At 36.4% G+C, this 18,192-nt stretch overlaps 1 protein-coding gene across 4 annotated transcripts in view; it reads right to left on the reverse strand.

Moving 5' to 3' along the window:
* ADGB (androglobin) overlaps positions 1-17,320 on the reverse strand; it is a 143,319-nt gene extending 125,999 nt beyond the window's left edge. For all 4 annotated transcript variants that reach the window (XM_032651183.1, XM_032651180.1, XM_032651182.1 and 1 more), the window contains exons 1-5: positions 17,271-17,320; positions 16,678-16,834; positions 11,942-12,034; positions 8,235-8,306; positions 6,082-6,291 (exon numbers count right to left, since the gene is read on the reverse strand). In XM_032651183.1, coding sequence (XP_032507074.1) covers positions 6,082-6,291; positions 8,235-8,306; positions 11,942-12,034; positions 16,678-16,834; positions 17,271-17,275 — 537 coding nt within the window. In that variant the 5' untranslated portion in view covers positions 17,276-17,320. The remainder of the gene's footprint in view (positions 1-6,081; positions 6,292-8,234; positions 8,307-11,941; positions 12,035-16,677; positions 16,835-17,270) is intronic.
* Positions 17,321-18,192: the final 872 nt, after the last annotated feature.

Consider the following 18,192-nt stretch of genomic DNA (forward strand, 5'->3'; position numbering starts at 1 on the left):
CAAAATTGCGGACAAGACCCAATTGTATCAAATATAAATTACACACAAAATACACGAGTAACTTGGATATACTTATCAAAATTAAGAATTTGCATATATGTTGACAGAAATTACACATGTAGAAAGCTGAGAAAAGTCACACAAATGGGAAAAAATATATACATGAAGACGCTATTTTAGAGCATTGTTTGTATTGGTAAAACACTGGTCATAACTTAAATGTCTGTCAATATGAAATTAGCAAATACGTATTGAGTCATCTCTTGGTATCTGTGGGGGACTGGTTCCAGAATCAGCCACATATACCAAAATCTGGGGATACTCAGGTCCCATAGTTGACCCTCCTTATCTGAGGATTCAACCAAGGGCAGATCATAACCATAGTGCTGTATTTATTGAAAAAAAATACACTTACAAGTCGACCTGGGCAGTTCAAACCTATGTTATTCAAAGGTCAACTATAGTTATTGTCATCTTTAAACAATGGAGTGCAAGGTAGATCAATATTAGCATAAATATTAGCATAAAATTAGCATAAATATTAGCATAAAAATGTCCATGGTTAGGAAAAAAATACAGAATTATGAGTACTGTATGATCTTACTGTCGGTATAGATTATATATAGTAGGTTTACATATATTTGTAAAAAAAATTTAGGAGGATATACAGAAATCATTTACTATGATTGTCTGGGTAGGTAGAGTCATAGGGAACTTCCACTGGCTAATTTAAACATTTTAATAATGTTTGATTTTTTTAATAAAAGCATATATAATGTTAATAATAATGAACTGAGAACAAAAACATTTCCATTTTGGAAAAATGTAATTGAATGATGTAAAAATAATTTGTCATGGCATGTCACTGGGTGGGAGAGAGTTTGTTTCAAATGCTGACTGCAGGCTCTGCCCAGAGACTGTGGGGTGGGGGGTATGGGAAACATGATAGGTGATGTTGATGCTGGTGTGTTCTGCACCCCACAGTTTGAGAACTCTGAATTCTACGATAATATAGTGCTTAAAGGGTTAAGCACTTAATAAGTTAATTAACAAAGGTTAATCAGAAATAAAAGATAATATGTTTTTTATATGGATAGACAGATGGCAACAGGGGAAAAGTATTGGTCTCAAGGTGTGAGTTTCTCTGTTTATTCAGAGATAAATGAAAGCACTCAGAGAAAGGCTGCCGAGAGCAATACGTATCTAAAGTGGAGAGCAATAACTTAATTGCTTCTTGCAAGGAGCCCAAGGAATGCTGACATTGAAAAGCACCTGAGGAGACCACATGTGGCCCAGTAGCAGTGTTATCACTGCCAGGTGAAGGAAGAGAGAAAACTTCTCTGTTTTATAATACTATTTTTTATGCTACCCAATAAATTTTTGATTGATGTCAAAGAAACTTGAGGCTATTTACTTACAATCCAAACTGGAAAAAGTGGAAAAACTTTTACAGAAGAAACAATATGCTGGTGTAAAAATCTGAACTTTAAATGTCATGCCTAGAGGCTCTCATTGGTTGGTTTACTTTGAAGAAATGACTTAGGTGATTGCTTCAAGAGACAACAGGAAAGGGGGAGGAGAATATATGTAATAAGGCAGAGAAGGAAAAAATCAATGTCCAATAAGAAACAAATGAGAAGGTATCAATAAATGGAAGAAAACAAACAGTGAGGTGTATGCCTTAAGGTGTACAAGATGGGACAGTGGAAGGAAAATAGATGTAGGGTAGAGGATGTATCTCCAGTACATTATCCTGAATCAAGCAGTAGAGGGTAACAAAGAATATTCTTACGAACACCTTTCTTAAATATTTGCAGTGAAAACCAAAGGATATACATGTAAATAGTGAATTAGAATTGGAAGAGGAAAAAAATCAAAAATTAAATTGTGTGTCTGGAAAGGGACAAGAAAAGAAAGTAGCAATATACTTTATCTTGTCGGAAATAATTTACTCTAATACTTTATTACACCTCATCTGCAAAGAGGTGTTGACTCAGCCCCACCATTTGGGAATTAGGGAGAGAGAGGTAGAAATGTCTGCTCCTAGCCCAGAGAGAACAGATTTCTACCAGCCAGAAAACCAGGTAGCCATATCTATCACATGAACACAGCCTCTGAAACAGCAAAGTTCTTGTTTTGGTCCCTTTAACAACTGCATCTGTCTATCTATTTATTATCATTGCTATCAGTGCTCTTCTATAGCCTTCTAGGACTACAGTCCCAATTTTGAAGAATGGACCAAAGGAGAGGAGGACCAGCAGGACAGTGTTGTAATTTGGCTTGTGTGTATTTACTTTACAAAAAGAACTGCAGATTGGACCAACTGTGAAAACAAGAAATATATATTTGGACAAAAGACCTGGAAAAAGAAAACATCTATAAGGTAATAGCTTCTTATATATATTTCCATATACTAATGAATACACTAAGTGGATGGGATGCTGGACGCTTCATACTCAGTGCTACAGAGAAAAATGAAGCAGAGACAGGGGAGAGAGTGTCAGGGTTTCAGATACGGTGGAGAGTAAAGGCTCAGAATGAGTGTCTGAAACACTAAACCCAGGAGATACTCGGGCATTCTAATACAGAAAGGTTGTTATCTATGTATTCCATATGTAACCAAATTATCATTCACATAAGAATCATACATAAAGGAAAATAGACCTCAATATTAAGTTACCCCAAATGAATCACACGTATATTCTAAGTGAATAAAACTTTGGAATGCATACTCCATCTGAATGAAAGATGAATCAAAATAAAGTACTCAAGAGAGAGGAAACTGTATTAAAAAAAACAAACAAACAATGATGAGGACTAACCCTTTTATATAGAGAATAAGGGATAAATAATTATAAATATGTGTTCAAAGATAAATACTAGAAAAAATGTTTACTCAAAAAACATACCTTTTATATATAGAATAAGGGATAAATAATTATAAATATGTATTCAAAGATAAATACTAGAAAAAACGTTTACTCAAAAAACATACCTTTTATATATAGAATAAGGGATAAATAATTATAAATATGTGTTCAAAGATAAATATTAGAAAAAATGTTTACTCAAAAAACATATATACCAAGAAAACATTGAAATAAGAGTATTAGGTGGATTTTATTCTAAAAAACCAAAACAAACTATAAATTCATAATAATTAAAGCAATATGGTATCTGAATAGGATAAGAAAGATAGTGAAAGAAAATAGAATCCAAAACCAAACACAGTCAAATTGGAAATTAGTTTATGATAAAAGTGGTTTTTAAAATCAGTGGGTAAAAGGTAGAAGATTCAGTATGTAATGCTGGGGTAACTGGCTGAGGTTTTGGAATAAAAAATAAACCAGTTCTTCATTTCTCACAGTAGATAAAACAAAAGATCCAGACATTAAAATAAAACTAAGGGGAAATATTTTTTGTTTTCTTGAAACAGTATCTTACTTTAAATGATAAAAATTCCTAGACTCTGTAAAGAAAAACAATGACATAACTGACTACATAAAAATTACAAGTCTCAGTTGGGTGGAAGACACATAGCTAAAAGACCAATTTAAAAAATGCTTCCTTTATATTCACATATATTATTACCTACAACATATAAAAGAACACTTACAATTCCATAACAAAACTTTAAATAACCTGTTTTATAAGTAGGCAAGATATAGGCAATTTAAGAAGTATATAAAGGATGTACAGGTTTGATGGGATACCAGAAGAACTAAGCAAGTTTGGGCAAAGGAACCACAGCAAAGTCGTATTTCAGGAGAATCAGGCAGAGCGTTGCCTATGATCACTGCGCATCCCCTCTATTTTTGCATCTTGACTTAAGAACCACTGTTGGGCAAGAGAGCATCTGGGAAGCCGATCATGTGCTTTTCCCCTGGCTCTACCAAGGGGCAGGAGGAAGAACAAACCATCTCTTTGGCTTCCACAACTGGAGGCAGCAGTGGGGAGAGAGAGAAGGAAGGAAAGAACACCGGAAAAGAGGGAAGGAAACTAATAGTGCTGAGGGTCTACTATTTGTCAGGACCTTTGCTACGTTCTTTTATGTAATTACCACATTTTATTGTCACCTGTATTTGTACCATGATATATTACATGCCTGTTCTCTTGAGATAGGCGGTCCCTTTGCCTTTGTGTGCAAGGAACCCTGAGAGGCCCATACGGCCCTACGAGTGGCTCTAGAAATGCTGAGGGCCAGCAAAGCTTTCTGTCAAGTCTCAGTGAGCATGAATACGACCATGCACTTCAGTGATGAGTGCCAGCAAGTGGCCTGCAAAATAATTCATACGGAATCAGTCGAATCACTCAGTGCTCAGCAGTCTAGCAGCATCCCTCACAGGCCATTCCTCAGGTGAGACCAAAGAGGAACCAGAAGAAGCCACTGGACATGAGGTTCAGTCTTTCTGACTCCCAGACCTCTTCGCTCAAGGACTACACTATCACAGGTTAAATGACGGCAGCAGACTGACATTTCCAAATTGGACTAAATACATTAAAAAACAATTCTGAATCTAGGTAGGTTTAGGTTTCCGAGGAAGCAGTACAGTTAAAGAGAAATAAATCACATATTCTTTGCAAAATGGAATATAGTGTTAATAAACGTCGACCCCTATCCAGGAGGAAACTGGAAAAGAAGGAAGGATGTCAGGAAGCAGAGAGAGAGGAGGGTGATGGGGGAGAAACTAACAGCGTTGGTTTAATGTTCTGCTTATGCTGTTTTAAAGTCTTAATAATTTTGAACTTCGTCCCACCTCAAGTTTAGGCAAATGTGCAGAAGTGGAGCCAAACACCCAGGCATCGGACCTCGTCACTCCTCCCGCGTTTCCCTTCCTTCTACAACCTGACACTGTCCTCTGTGTACCCATGCTCTTAATGCCATATCCTCCCTGTCACTCCTCCGAACACACTTAATACTCCAAAGTCTACTCAGCCAAACCTGCCTCCTGACTGGTAAACAGAGAAGATAACGGAAATTAGGAGGTTATGTTCTCTCCTAACAATGTTTTGACTTTCAAGGTCTTTCTGTGACTATCAAAAACAACAACACTCCTATTTTGGGTATCTGAAGCTAAGATTACCTTCTTTACCTTCCCACTGTGGTGATCCTATTAATTCCTAAGCATTGGCCTTTCAACAGTCCCCATCCCAGGAAGACAGATGGCTCCGGCTCATTAAGGAAAAAGTCATGTTCTTAGAAATACAGAATGGAATGATCCCCTTTCCTCATGCCCTCAAATGTTCAAAAAGATTCTTTCTCTGTGACCGGGACCAACTTCACGGGTATGTGGCCTGTGCGGTCACACGGAGGCCCACACTCAGAAGGACCTCATGCTTTGTTTAAAGTGCTGATACCACTGTCTTGAAATCCTTAACAATTTTTGAACAAAAGGCTCTGCAAATCATGTAGCTGGGCCTGCCTGTGACTCTGGGCCTTTAGAAAAGAGCATTCATTCCACCATTAAGAACCCAAAGGTGTTTAATGTAACCTAGCATTACTAAATGTGGTGTGGGTCTACTTTGCCGTATTAACTAAGAGGTTTTGAATTTTCTATTTGTGCTTCTTACTATCCCATTTGCTTCTTTTCAGGCAGAGGTAAAATACTTCCTGTGTCAGAGTGAGATTTGCTAACACTAAAACACATCTCAAGTTCAGGACAAAAAACGGATCAGATCAGGCCTGTCAGTAGCATATACCAAGAGAGGACTGGACCACGCTCAAGCTCAAGCTCTCTCTCCTGTCCATGACCCTGATGCCACATCAAAGAGGGGAGAGCCCTGTGCGTCCACCTGCCTACCCAGCCCGCCTACCTGGGACGGGTGAGGCAGCAGAGGGCCACCCCTCCATGGTCCTCGCAGCATCAGTTTAAAAAGCACAGGGGACTGGCATCACAGGGGATACAACTGTGTTGTTTTTAATCTCAAATTACATATGCAGGACATCCCCCCAGTAGGTACTCAGCTGATAGCCTTCGTAAACTGCCTCATCTTCTACTAGCTTCATTATCGGCATGTAAGAAAACTATATTTCAATATGAGAGACACACAAATTTTTAATGCATGTGGACACAAACTTACCATCCAGTAAAGTTTCACAACATACTTTCCATAGCTATTGAACAAGGGAATGTGACCCTTCACAGCCTTGCACAGAGAGTAAATGTGTTCCCAGGGCTTCCAGACCAGAAGAGGAGGTTCCGCTGCAGTCCCTTTAAAATAATTGTTCAAAGCACCCCCATTGAATATCTTCCACACGGCGTAGATTTCGCTGATAATCCATCTCATCAGCTAGAGATAAAAACCAGTAGTGTTCATTAGTTATTTTTCAGTTGTTGGCACTGTAATTTGAAAGGGGGTGGGGAGAACAGTTGAAAATCTACTTTCAGTGGTAATGTTAGATTCTACATGTAGTATATCCCACATTTTGATTTCTGACCTACAGAATGGTCATAGATCTTGCTTTTATCTTCAAAAAATATAGTCACAATACAAGCTAAAGAGTCTTAGCTAAGAGCTGTCTTCCAGAGTAAACGTCAGTGATTTGACATTGACCTCCATATTAGTTGTGTGCATGTGTGTGACAGAAAAGGAGGGAGGAGAGAGGGAGACAATGTTTCTGAGAGCAATGATGATTTTATTTTGGAATTAACATTATATAAAGGATTGAGCTACTCTTCTGTAAATGTTGAGAAGTTTGAGAAGGAAATGATCCCTTTAAGTCTATAAAACCAAGACAAGCAACGAGACATGGGAAAGAATTAAAATTACACACACACTTTACTCTAAGTCTCATATTCATGTGTTGATCTGCAGGTGCAGAAGTGCTCCAAGTAAAACTCCCAAGTGCAGGGTTTTCAACAGGCAGCAAGGAACAATGGAGAGTTGAACTTCAGAGTATGTTTTACTGCCTGGTTTGTAAGGAGATTAAATACTTGAGACTAACATCATAAGATTTATGTTTTCCTTAATTTGGTTATCTAGAAAATTTCTTAAAGTTTGGTGAAGTTGAAAAAGACAAATCAGATATCCTCCTGTATACCTGGAGATTTTACTACCCAATTATTTTATACTTCCTTTGTGGAATCTAAAATATGACCCAAACGAACCTATCTGTGAAACAGAAACAGGCTCACAGACATGGAGAACAGACTTGTGGTTGCCAAGGGGGAGGGGGATGTGGGAAGGATGGAGTAGGAGTTTGGGCTTAGCAGATGCAAACTATTATATACAGAATGGACGAACAACAAGGTCCTACTGTAGAGCACAGGGAGCTATATTCAATATCCTGTGATAAACCATAATGGAAAAGATAAAAAAGAATATATATATATATATATGTATATCTGAATCACTTTGCTGTACTGCAGAAATTAAGACAACATTGTAAATCAACTATATTTCAATACATAAATATTTTACACTTCCCTTGAGAAATGATATGCTAAAGTCTACGTAGGTTTAGAATTCATAAAATAAGCGTATTTTAGACTAAACCATAAAACATAAAACAATTCAGAGATAATTTTATAGTAATCAGTACAACCTGGCTGAAGAAAAAATATTTTGATTTTAATATTGGTCAAGATGTTAAAGATCAGAAAGACAAAATGTTTAAATGGATAATGACTATGCCCCACTCCTCTGACTGGACCTTAGGAGAAAATCATCAAAAAGCCTGTTTCTGATGTAACTACCTTAGGGGAGTGGAACAGGTCTGCTTCTGATGGATAGAACCCTGGGTGGAGAGTGGGGAGGTGTGTTCCCACGTGCTGTAAGACTGCTGCACTGAAAATCTGGTTTGTTTCAATGAGGTGTTGCATTTGAGCTGTATCCCCTGATTTCTCCACATTAGCAAGCCAAACAACACCGAACACCTTACTCTTGGATATGATGTAGGGCCAGACTGGCAACAACTTTATGTCAATTGCTAGGCACATGGATCCAGAGAAGAAATGCCTAGATGGTGTGTACTGGACTACCCTGGTCCATGGGCGGGAGAACAGGGGCATAAGCAGTGCTAGTATTAACATCTTCCCCACCTGTTCTCTCTCTACTCAATTAAAGAGCCTTCTCTTCCTCTTTGAGTGTCTGGCTTATGAAATATTCAGTTATACCAGAACTTAAAGGTGAGCAAGACAGCAATGAAACTGACTGACTGGGAATTGCTTAAGGGCGGGTCCCAAAGGCATTCTGCAGCCAGGCTTTTCTTAGGTTGATACTCCCCTACTTACCTCACTGCAGAGTAAATGCTCATTTGCTGAAAACAAGTCAAACAGGATTTCGTTTTTCACAACCACTGGAGCCTGAAATATATATACATATATACATATATATATATATACATACATATATATATATATATATATATATATATATATATAGAGAGAGAGAGAGAGAGAGAGAGAGAGAGAGAGATATTACTATTTAGGAAATGTAGCTTAATGAAACAGTTTCATGTGCTGCAAACAGGCCAAACTCAATTTCATTTCTCACAACCAGAGGAATTAGAAGAAATTAAAAAATAATCATATTATTCTGTAAGATAACACTGTTAGAGCTGTAGGTGACATTAATTTAATAATGTAATACCTATAAAATACAGTATTTTAACATATAATAAAATGTTGTAAGATATAACATATGCAGATAAATTTAGCATGCATAAACCCACAAACTGAAAGTTTAAAACCTGATTTGAAATTTAAATTAACCACTCAAGTTAAACCTGAAGTTTAGTTAACATCTGGTAGCTAGAAAAATGTCTTCATCTTGGATAAAAAATATTAGCTGAGACAGCTTATTAAAATCTTGCTCAACTTTAAATATTGCTATGTCTTTTAAAGTTAATATGGTGGTCATTCATTAATTGGTATATATCTAAGTTTGCTTTTATATTTAGAGCACCTTTTATATTTAGACCAAAATATGACTTGTAACAGTTTTTAAAATTAGTTACAATTAATATCAACCTTATATATTTAACATATCAAAATAAAATGAAAGTTGCTTTGATTAGCAAACTAGATTTTTTTTTTTTTTTGGCGGTACGTGGGCCTCTCACTGTTGTGGCCTCTCCCCTTGCGGAGCACAGGCTCCGGACGCGCAGGCTCAGCGGCCATGGCTCACGGGCCCAGCCGCTCCGCGGCAAGTGGGATCCTTCCAGACCGGGGCACGAACCCGTGTCCCTTGCATGGGCAGGCGGATTCTCAACCACTGCGCCAGCAGGGAAGCCCCCAAGCTAGATTTTTATAGAAACTAATGCCATCAATTACTCTCAATCATCTGTATTACGAGCATCTTGAAAACTCAATAAAATATTTTTATATGTCTGAGAAAAATTTACCTAAAACTACCTTGAAGGCCTGAATTGACTCTTATGTTCATAATTTATAAACATAATTTATATAATTTATAAAATTACATATGTATAACTTTATGTTTATATATATATTATTCTGGTTTGTCTGTGATGCAACACTTCTAAATGCCTATACCTTTCAGTATGTACCAAATGCATTAAAATTGACTATAGATTAAATATGTATTAGATGTCTAAGGTTTGACGGGTTAGACAATAGTCATCGGCTGACAAATGAAAAGGAGGAACTGACAGTTTCTAAAAGACAACAAATATTAAGACAGAGGTCTCTGCAATGGTATTTTAGCATCTTTATCCCCTATACCTATACCTGGGGCAAGACAAAGTTTTAGACATCTTACATCTGTTTAATATGATCAATACTGAAGGACCTGGGCCACCAATATCTGGTTCTCAGAAATAAACCAATCTGATTATTCACTCTGCTCTTAGGGCTTGTGAACCCCCTTGGGTGGAATGGTCCATGTTGACTCTGATATCTGAAATTTAGGCTTTTAAGTTTTTTAGTAAGTTAGCTTCTCTTTGACTTAAATCATGTCCTTTGATTTCATATTTTACTTAGTGTTCTGGGGTATGTTTCTAGTACTCTTTAAATTGTGGGTTGCAATTATTTAGTGATTCATGAAATCATTTAATGGGTCAGGACTATATACATATATATATATATACACACATAGATATATCTATAAGATGTGTCAGGAATATATATATATATATCTTTATATATGTGGACTATAATGAAATAGAGTAAATTTCATATAGAAAGGTCATTATTGTTTTGTAATATTTTTCTCTAAACTTTATATATGTCCATATATATATATATATATATATATATATATTTTTTTTTTTTTTTTTTTTTTTTTTTTGGGGTACACGGGCCTCTCACTGTTGCGGCCTCTCCCCTTGCGGAGCACAGGCTCCGGACGCGCAGGCTCAGCGGCCATAGCTCACGGGCCCAGCCGCTCCACGGCATGTGGGATCTTCCCGGACCGGGGCACGAACCCGCGTCCCCTGCATCAGCAGGCGGACTTTCAACCACTGCGCCACCAGGGAAGCCCTATATATGTCCATATTTAATGAATCTCAATGTAAAATGTATTTATCACTGTGGTCTCATACACTAAAACTTGACAAGCACTATTCTAAAACTTTCCTGCTTAGCTAGACTTTCAGTTTGGGCTGTTCTGGTTCACACTTCAGCATGATGGATCAAGAGAAGGGGTCAGTGCAGAGGGAGAGGAGAGGTAAGGAGATGAATGGCAGCATCTGATAAATACAGGTGGAAGTGTCATTAACAACAATGAATCAATTTACTTTTAGTGTAAGTGTATCTTCCAGAACTAAGGTATGCTAAAAGAGTAAAAGGTATAAAACTTTCCTACTTATTCAAACTTACAACACTCACTTCATGGAATTCATATCCTTCATTTGCATGGAATATAAACTCGGCACTTATACTGAGTAGAACCTGAGTGTTATTAATAATACATAAATATTAAGTGCATTATATTAACCTCACAGAATTTGCATTCTTCATTTCAATGTTACCTAACATTATAAGTAATTTAAAGGTACGGTTTTTGTAAATTTGATTTATTTTATTTAAAATGTCTTTCGGATAGGCATTGAATAAATACTCTGATGGACAAAGATGTACCTTTTTATTTTCTAATTTTAATAAATATTTAGGATTTAGGATTTCTGACTTTCTTAACTGATAACGATAATTGAAAAGCATGACAGATAACTTGTATTTTCTGCATTAGTAACAGTGCTTCTAAAAGCTAAAACTCTTAGGAATAAAATCACTAGGCATAGAACCAGAGATGCAGTGAATTCCATGATTACAGAAGAATCAGCTTCATTATAACCTTTTGACTAGCATTAAATAACTAATTTAGTCTACTGGTTTTCTATGCATTAAATGAAAATGGGAGATTCAAGAAGGGAAAAAAGGCATTAGTGATAATTAAACCCTTGTAAATACCAAATGCATTCAAACTAACATAGCTATTAATTAGGAAGATAGACCAGTAGGTCTAAAGTTTAATGTACGTAAGTGCTATTTAAAATGAAGTTTTCTTGGGTGATGTCCATGTCAGTGTGATTCACATGGGGTTCAGAAATGAAAGTGGCGCTTGGAAAATGATTCAAGGATTCCTGGAATAGAGAGATTCAAGTGCAGATCTCTGGGGCTTGAAAATAAATGCTTATTAACACTACAGTAAACAGACCTACACCATGTAAGAAGCAGAAAGGAGAAAAAGTCTGTCAGAAATTAAGGAATAACTTTTTGCAACATTTTAGGTTAAAATTTGACATCATGAAGAGAAGGAAACTTGAGATCCTGAATAAAATTTCATTATTCTCTTGGAAATCAGTATAAACTATATCGATAAATATTTATTTCTAATTTAAAGTCCAAAAAATAAATACTTTTTCTTACTAAATACCAAGAAAAAATTACCCTAAACAGCTTTTAAAATGCAAATTTTCATAACTAGGATATTATATCTCATAGTTAATACGTATTATAATAGTAAAAATATCTCTTACCTGATTAATTAAAAAATCCTGTGGACGTTTCCAAGAATAAATTTTCAATGATGGTGGTAATTCAATCTTTCCTTCAGGGTCTTCAAAAAAATGCTATATAAAAAATGTATTAAGTATTTTCTCCATATAGTTTTATTAAAACAAAAACAACTCTATCTAATAAAAACAAATACGTGCATTGATCTGATCAATAAATAAGCATTTTTAGAGTAATTTGTGTGTTTGTTCTCAGAGCGAGTTCATGCAGTACTTGGAGAATACTGAAGTTAACAATACTGTATTTAATTAATGAAACCTCGATTACTGAGTAGCAGTTTGATTGCAGAGGAAGCAATCCAAACAAGCATGAGTGGCTTGGGAATGTGAATTAGGTATGGTGGGGAAACAATTTTGGATGGGCCAGATATGGCCACATTTTCCACTGAAAATGTTTTTTTTTAATCTGAGCAGAGAAGATTGAAAAGTATTTACTTATTTTTCAGTTAGAATCATAAAAAAGATGATATGTAAATGAAATCTGTACCTTTGATCTGACTTTCATTTATTGTTTTAATTAAACTTGTTATTTTGAGATAATCACGATTCATAAGCCATTGCATGAAATAATACACAGAGTTCCTATGCTCTCTACCCAATTTCTTCAGCAGTACCATCTTGCAAAACTATAGAACACAACCAGGATATTGACACTGACACAGCCAAGATATACGGAACATTTCCATCAGCACAAGGATCCTTCTTATGCCCTTTTATAGCCACACCCACCTTCCAACTCCCCAGTCTGTGCTTAATCCCTACCACTTGGCAATCGCTAGTCTTGATGTTTATAATTTCGTCATTTCAGTAATGTTATATGAATGGAACCCACCATATAGTCTATAACCCTTTGGATTGGCTTTATTTCTCTCTCTGCCTAATTCCCTGGAGACTCAGTCCATTCAAGTTGTTGCATGTATCAGTAGTTTGTTGTTTATTGCTGAGTAATATTTCATGCTATGGATATTTGTTTGTTTACCACCTGCCCATCGAAGGCCATCTGGGCTGTTTCCAGTTTGAGGCTATTACTAATAAAGCTGCTATGAACATTTGTGTATAGGTTACTGGTTTTTGCGTGAATGTGAATTTCCATTTTTCTGGGATAAATGCTCAAGAATGCAATTAATTCTTTAATTTTTAAGCCCCAACTATGGGTCAATTAGTGAGTTCTGGAGAAAGAATGATATCCATATGCAAGCAGTCTAGCAAGTCAGAGAGACTTCAGGTAGCTGCTATGTAAAAATTCTCATAGCTCATAAAATGGTAGGGGATGGGGGGATCTTTACAAGAAATAACATGACAATTTCTAGGATTACAAACAAAATGCTAAAGGAACACAAACTATCTGTATGGGAAAAAGAAACGTAATTAAATTTCACCTCAGTTAATAGGCACAGGGGAAAATATACTGTTTTGTGATTTTCATCATAATTATATGTTTACCCTAATGCTGGTGTGGCTTGAGAAATGTCATATTTTAGGGCATTGTCTGAGCGTTAAACATAATAAGTGTCTATGTATATCTGGAGCATGTGGTCTATTGTCAAATTTAAGATACTGGAATAATTCAAATGACGATAAAGGCACCCTACCATCTAGTCAAAATGATAGAAGAATGAGTCCTTAAAAGACAAACTAATGCTTTTTCAGGAGCTGTACTAGACTTCTGGGTTTCTCTCACATTGCTTTTTTCCCTGCAAATATTAATTTAGTAATTTTAAAGCCCCCTATCTGACAATTCCAAAAGAGTCTCCTTTGGATCTGTTTCTATTATCTGATTTTTCCTCTTGATTTTTAGTCACTTGGTTCCATTTCTCTTCATGTCTGGTAAATTTTGATTGTATGATATATGCTGGATATAAAAATTTATACACGTTCTAAGTGATGATGTCTTCATCCAGAGAGGAGGATTTTATTCCCTTTTGACAGGCAGAGCACAAGATGAATTTGACCTAATCAACACTGGGTCTTAGGATTTGGCAGGACTGGTGTGATTTTGGTTTGTTCTTACTCAATGTGGAATTCTGTAGCCATGTTGAGGCACTAACTAAAAGTCTGGAGTGTTTAACAAGGTCCCTTCACTTGGTGTACATTGAATCCCATTCTCTACCTATCATCTTGAAATCTTTTCTCAATTATTAAGCTTCCAGGCTGCTGCTTTTTACTCATTTGCTCAGCAGCAAAAGCTTCACACTCACAGCTTAGGAGGTAGACAAATGTCTCAAAATAAAATTGTATGCAAAATTTACAGATCACTTCTCTGTAGTTACCTGTGAGATCTGGGTTCAAGTTCTGGCTGCTTTGGCAGTCCCAGACAATATCCTCCTTCCCTTCAGCCCAGAAAAACTGACATAAGCCCCAGGCCACTACTCTGTGCTTGCTTTCTAATTGCCATGCCTTGAATTAATAAATGTCTTTGAGGAAAAAAATAGTGGGGCTCATCCCATTGTGATTCCCTTTTCTCCAGGATTTGAGCCCCTCATATTGTTAATGCTAATCTTTCCATGTCATTTTGCTTTAGGTATATTTCTTACAACCACCTTACAGTACTTTATCATATACTTCTTAATTTGGTTCACCCATCATATCCTTTTCTTGCTGAGGAAGTGAGACATAATGCTGGACTTATAGGGGAGGGTTGGGCATCTGAGGCTGATTTCCTGATCACTAGCCTCACATCTAAAGAAGTGGCCTTTGTAAAATTCCAAGGATAACTGCCATGGTTACATGCTTAAGGCAATTTATCCTGGTAAAATATGGATGCTGCAAATCATGGCTCAGAGCTAATGTGCCACCATATCATAGAAATGCAGTCACAGTGCTTGGAGGGTCCATGACTCACTCCAGTGGGGAAACTATTGCTTCCTGAGCTATGAATGCTGAGGTTGCGGAACAGAACTGGGGGTGGAAAGCAAGTTTCTATCCCAGATGGCACCACTCTGCACCGTCGCAATAACCAGGACTTGAGCTGTGCTCTCCTACCTTGTGAAAGCTGCGGTGGCAGAATGAGGTGTTAGTTAAGGTTCTGAAGTGTCACCCCCTATTGGAATAGCCCCTGTTCACAGCAGAAGTAGGGCTAGTGTTTCCAAAATCATGCAGTTTTATACATCAGCCAGCAACAGTCCTACATGTTGACCCCAAATGAAATGGACATCAACTGTCCATTTGACCAGCGCACTTATTACTGCTCCAGTCTCAATGGTTTTCCTCCAACAAATGTTCTTCCAACAGACTTGCCCTTGTTTCAGTAACATTAAGTTCAAGAATTTGATACCTGACCTTCCAGAGATCTGTAAGAATTTTTCATAGTCATCTAATAAAGATATGTTTGCATTCTAAGGTCCTTAAAATGTTGTTTTATATGCTATTTCTTATTTCAAAGTTTTCAGGTACTTCTGCTTTTCCCTTCCCCGTTGATCCTTCACAATTTGGAGTGACTCATCTCTGGATCTTTTCCAGAGCTCAGCTGCTCAACTGAGGATTTACACAATCTATCTTGCTGATGAAAATTCACAGACAATCCCCATAAGATCTGAATTTCTATAAAATATGTAGAATATGACCATTTTCATTTGAACCCAGAGAGTTCAAAAGTCCTTTGCATCTAGAAGTTCCATAATCACCTTAGGCATGGTACAAAGAATGCACTCCCTCACATATTGTTATTTGAAATTGTTCAAATACTAACAGTGTCAGTAATTAGTTATAATTATTGAGTATCTTTTGTAAACAAATTACTGATATGAATCATGCAGTTGGTGACTGCATTTTGTGAACAAAATGTAAATGCTAATAAGTACCATTTCAGAGTGCTTTATGCAAATAGAGACACTAGAGTTCAACCTAGTCATTATGGTAATTTTGTTTGTGTTTTGAAAATTGTATTGTGTTTTCTTTTTTAATATCTGTTTTGAAGTATAATGACTTTACAATGGTGTGTTAGTTTCTGCTGTATAACAGAGTGAATCAGCTATACGTATACATATATCCCTATATCCCCTCCCTCTGCATGTATTGTGTTTTGAAAGTACTTTTGTTGAATGAATTACTGCACCAAATAAATGGGTCATATTTAAAATGCAACCCAGACCGGTACGTTCTATAAAGAAGTTTTTAGAAGAAAGACATTTTTAAGTAAGCAAAAGAACCTAAAATAATATAACTGGAAAATGTAGCAACTCCATTCTCAGCTCCAATCTCAGGGACACAACATGTTTAAAAGCTACAGGTAAATGAAGAGTAACCTAGATTTTTACCCAAATATCTTGGGGGGCAGATATTAAGAAGGATTCTATTCTTATAGTAACATCTCTTAAAAATTTATCTTGCCTGTAATCTCCAAATAACAGCTCACAGTTTCGTGGGGGGCTCTCGTTTTCTAAACGACCATCTCTAAATGTCTGGTTCCCAATTCTGTTCAAAATCCACTTGCTAGCCTGTTCTATCAGTTTTCCCTTTCTTTCATTATGACTCTTTGGTCATTTCTCTCCTCCCATTTACTCAAATGTGATTCACCAAAGCTCAGGACTAAGGCTTGGAAAGACAAGGTAGGATGGGGGGAGGCATGGCGGAGAAAGACAAAACTTCTCTTTTGAGTGGAGGCTGTGGAGAAGAGGGAGCACGTGCACACGTTAACAAATCCTATTCCATTATACGATTAAACACCAAAATGAAATCTAGTCATAGTCAAGTCTACTTACAAGTACAGGGCTTTTCCCTGTTTTGTCCTTTTCTTTTGCACCTTTGCCTGCATCCCACTTTTCAGCATTTATGTCTGCCTCGCTCCATTCTGGCCAGATTGGAAATTTCCCCTTCTTCTGTTCACTGGGTTGCACATTACTGCCAAAAGGGAACTGACTAGAGACAGAGAGGGGAGGTGGTTTTCATTCAGATCTCTGAGGTAAAACACTGGATTAATTTCATGATGTAAATTTAATTATCTGATTAGCAATTATGTTAAACATATTTTTCAATACAGTGGATGGACACCTTCCACATGTTAAGGTTCTAAGGACAGAAATACCCCAGAGATTATTCTGTAAGCAAAATTTGAGCATTAGCCCCTACTTATTAAGGCAGGACATTCATCATAAACACAGAAGAAGCCACGAAGGGGAATATTTATATACAAACCATACCCAACGAAAATCCTTTACATGTATGATAGTGATTGCTTTTTGAAGATCAGTGAAAATATAACTTGGATGTTCCCAAATATAAAAGTGCTATATGATCATCATTTTAAAAGAAAATTAAAAAATACAAGTCAGGTAAATAAGAAAGGCATACTCACCTCATTCTAGAAGCCACGTTGTTAAAAATTATCCATCCTCTCAGATCACTGTACAAGGATATACATCTTTCCTCAAAAATGACATCATTCATCATATTCTCTTTTACAGATTGCTTTTTTCCACTTATCAGTACATTGTTGATAGTTCCCATGCCAATAAGTGTTTAAATACTAATTGAATGATTGCATAATCTTCCATTGTACGATATATTGTCTTTCATTTAAGTTTCTATATTTGGAAATTTGAGGGTTTTGATTTAAAAATTTTTTCACAATTATAAACAAGACTGCGATGGCTATCCTTGTTGCCAAATCTTTGCATACATTACTATTTCCTTAGGATAGATTTTAATAAGGAGACTTACTGAATCAAAATATATGCAGGTTTAAAGTCTGTGATATATTTTGAGTAATTTTCTGCAGAAAAGCTGGACTTACTTTATACTCTCACTGTGAGTATATTGGTGTTTTCCTATCTCTAAACCTCTTTTGCTTTTTCTACATTTTTATGAATTGTAAAATCTAAAAAAGGCATCTTCTTAATTATTCAAGTTTTTAGCTGCTTGTGAGGCTGGAAGCCTGCTCTAGACCCCGGGATAAGCAGTGAACAAACCAGACTAAAATCTCTACCCTTATTGAGTTCATACTGTAGCAGTGGAGACACAAAATAAACCGCATAAATTGAGTAAAATAAATGGTATATTATAAAGTGAAAAATGCTAAAGGGAAATATAAAAGAGGAAAGGGGACCTGAAGAGTTAAGTTGCACAATTTTTAATACAGTAGTTAATGGAAAGTGTCTATAATAGGGTTCTATTTAAGTAAATAGTGAAAGAAAATAAAGAATCAAGCTACGTGGATACCTGTGGGAAGAATGTTCCACAAACAAGGAATAGTATTCCAGATGCAAAGAGCATCCTAG

Source organism: Phocoena sinus, chromosome 12 (assembly GCF_008692025.1).
Source record: "Phocoena sinus isolate mPhoSin1 chromosome 12, mPhoSin1.pri, whole genome shotgun sequence".
Taxonomy (NCBI): Eukaryota; Metazoa; Chordata; class Mammalia; order Artiodactyla; family Phocoenidae; genus Phocoena; species Phocoena sinus.